This window comes from Maylandia zebra, linkage group LG16 (assembly GCF_041146795.1).
Source record: "Maylandia zebra isolate NMK-2024a linkage group LG16, Mzebra_GT3a, whole genome shotgun sequence".
In the NCBI taxonomy this organism is placed as follows: domain Eukaryota; kingdom Metazoa; phylum Chordata; class Actinopteri; order Cichliformes; family Cichlidae; genus Maylandia; species Maylandia zebra.
Genome location: NC_135182.1, coordinates 7,041,699 through 7,044,914, shown reverse-complemented (window position 1 = coordinate 7,044,914; position 3,216 = coordinate 7,041,699). Strand labels below are relative to the sequence as shown.

At 36.5% G+C, this 3,216-nt stretch overlaps 1 protein-coding gene across 1 annotated transcript; it reads right to left on the bottom strand.

Annotated features, from left to right (window-relative positions):
* Window positions 1-1,762: 1,762 nt before the first annotated feature.
* Window positions 1,763-2,683, bottom strand: LOC101486683 (olfactory receptor 6N2-like). Its single transcript, XM_024805560.2, has one exon. The coding sequence runs from the start codon at window positions 2,681-2,683 to the stop codon at window positions 1,763-1,765; it is 921 nt and encodes a 306-aa protein (XP_024661328.2).
* Window positions 2,684-3,216: the final 533 nt, after the last annotated feature.

The window sequence follows — 3,216 nt, the reverse complement described above, 5'->3', positions numbered from 1 at the left end:
TACCTGAGTTGCTGTTTCTGTCATGCCGGTGTAGCGTGCGGCCCGCTAACTCGACTGCAGCGTCGGGAATCAACGGGTGAAGCCACGTCTCCGTAATAAGAATAATTTCCGCTTCACGCGTGTGAAAATTGCATATTTTTAAGTGCGACCAGTTTGCGTTGGACGCGCTTCGAGGTGCGAATGTGAACGTGACCAGCTTGGGGCTTCTGGCGCTTTTTAGTCGTGTCTATCGCGTTCGGTGTGAACGCACCCTTATACTGCCTTCCCTTCACTGGCTTCCCGTTAATTCCAGAATTGAATTCAAAATCCTACTCCTCATATACAAGGTCTTGAATAATCAGTTCCCATCATGTTTTAATGACTTTATAGTACCATATCACCCCATTAGAGCACTTTGCTCTTGCACTGCAGGCTTCTTTTTCCCAGAGTATTATAAAGTAGAATGGGAGGCAGAGCCTTCTGTTTTCAGGCTCCTCTTCTATGGAACCAGCTTCCAGTTTGGATTTTGGGGACAGACATTATCCCAACTTTTAAGATTAGTCTTAAAACTTTTCTTTTTGCTAAAGCATATAGTTGGGGATGGATCAGGTGACCCTGAATTGTCCCTTGGTTATGCTGGAATAGGTGTAGGCAGCTGGAGGATGATGCATTGAGTATTTCTTGTTCAGTCATTTTTTTCACTCACTGTGTGTAGATAGATAGATCTCTCTGCATTGAATCATTACGTCTTATTAATCTCTGGCTCTCTTCAGCATGGCTTTTGACCTATCTTCCTCATCTCACCCCCACTGGTTGCAACAGGTGGCCGCACCTCTCTGAGCCTAGTTTTGCTGGAGGTTTCTTCATGTTAAAAGGGAGTTTTTCCTTCCCACTGTTGCCAAAGTGCTCGCTTATAGCGGCTCATATGATTGTTGGGTTTCTGTCTTCACACTCAGGCAACGGTCGTTGGGATTTGTATAAAAAACATTGAATTGAAACCAATATGAACTGTTAAAATGTATCCCAGTTTCTGTTCATTCACCCTAGTTATCCAGTTCTTGCTCACCATATGTTTTACACACATATAAATGAACAAAAGATTACTATACATTGTACAATAACTTGTCATTTTATCCAATTTCGACTTTTTTCTATCACTCACATTTACATTAAATCAGAGAATGAACCTGTTGTATATCAAGAAAGTCATTTCCTTTATACACTCACACCCAACAGTCCGGTTTGCTGTCCTCGTGGAGACATCTCATTGACATATTGCTTTCTTTCGCAACTTACCCTAACCCAGTGATTCGCAAACTGTGGTAAGTGTACCAGTGGTGGTACTTGGGCTCCCTCTAGTGGTACCCGGGAAGTCCAGATTTTGTGTGTGTGTGGGTGTGTGTGTGTGTGTGTGTGTCTGTATGAATACATATATATGTATAGATGTAATTGGCATGTGATAGATATATTGATTTGCTGTAGTAAATTACAGATTTTGGTCCCCACAAAGTAAAAACCAGTACACACACACAAACACACACAAAAGGCCAGCAGAATTTGACTCTTTTTACTAAATCATTTTCATAACAGCGATTAATAATCTGTGATAAAGGGAAATGAAGGAAAAACCTGAAATCCAAGCATGTTTAGACTTTAAATATTACCAGCATCAGTCTAAAAAGTTAAATATCTTTGCTTTATGACCATTACATATGTCAGCACTAAGAGAATAGACTTGAACACTTACATAAATGCCATAAATAATAGTGCAGTGATTTCAGTGTTATTTAACTAGACACAATAATATCTTGAGATGTTTAGAAATTTCATTCATTTTGAGTCCATATATAATTGGATTTAAAAGAGGATGAAATAAAATCAACTCAAAGGTCAATATCAAACGGAGAGTTTTTGATAAGTCTGTTTCCAGTCGAACTATAATTATATCAAAGGAAATAAAACAAGAAAAGTGAATTAAAACCAGCAAGTGGGGTAAACATGTCTTTACAGCTTTTTTTCTCACTTCTCTACACCTTTGGTAAGATATTTTAAGAATCTTGATGTATGAAAAAAGTATGAAAAGCAAAGGTAGAAGGGCAATGTTTATCAACATGACCACACCATATATAGATATTGCTACTGACGGCACACACTGAAGCTTGTGAACTGAATTATTACAAAAAATTCCTGTCAGAGTAAAGCTACAGAGTTTGACATTAGAATACAACACACCTAACATCAAGGCTTCAAAAGCAGGTATAAGCCAAGCTAAAATCAGACATACATATATAGTTATTCTATTCATAATAACTGGATATTGCAGGGGTTTACATATAGACACATACCTGTCATATGCCATTGCTGCCAACAGTAAAAATTCTGAACCAACCGAGGTGTAATATGATAAACCTTGGAAAAGACAGAGTGGATATGATATCATCTGTTTTTCAGACAAAACATCAGATAAGAGCTTTGGATAGATAATCATGCTGTAAAGAACAGAGTTGATTAACAAAGCTGCAATAAAAATGTACATTGGCTCGTGAAGGTTTTTGTGAGTCCAGATAAGGAAAACTATAGTGGAATTAAAGCAGAGTATCAGAATATAAAGTGTAAATATGATCACAAAATAAAGATATCTGTATTTGTGCAATTCTGCAAACCCACCTAGAGTTAGCAATGTTACATTTAATTCAATATCCATTTAATGAACAAAAATGTTATTTACTATACAACTAGATGACATAAATGGTATTCATTAAAAATCAAATGAAAAGACAAGTCTTAATGTATTGTAGTAATGCTTTTCCAGCACCGAACTAAGAAGTAATTGGCTCTGTGGCTTTGTTTTATCAGACAATTTCCCATTCTCAATGGGACTCATTAAGTTCTTCAAGAACATGTAAACAACTTCACCAAACTTTATCAGTTGATATTTTTGTCTGTGTGATCTATCATCGTACAGCATACCTCATAGAGAGGTGAGTAGACTTAGTAGTGTAGATAAAATAATAATAAAATATTATTATTATTATTATTTGTGTATAACTTTCTATAACCAAAGTGCTTGCTGGTACAGGAGAAGCACTTCTAGTATATATTCTGAGCCCAGGCCATGAAGGACAGGTAATTAGTAAAATCTTAAAATCAATTCTAATACAATATGTAAATTTTTCTTAGTCTTTAGAAGATGTCTAGCTGCTGTATTTTGCACGATTTACAGTCAATTTAATGCTT

Excerpts from the sequence above, each read along its gene's own strand:
- LOC101486683 (XM_024805560.2), bottom strand. The coding sequence starts at position 2,683 with ATGGATATTGAATTAAATGTAACATTGCTAACTCTAGGTGGGTTTGCA.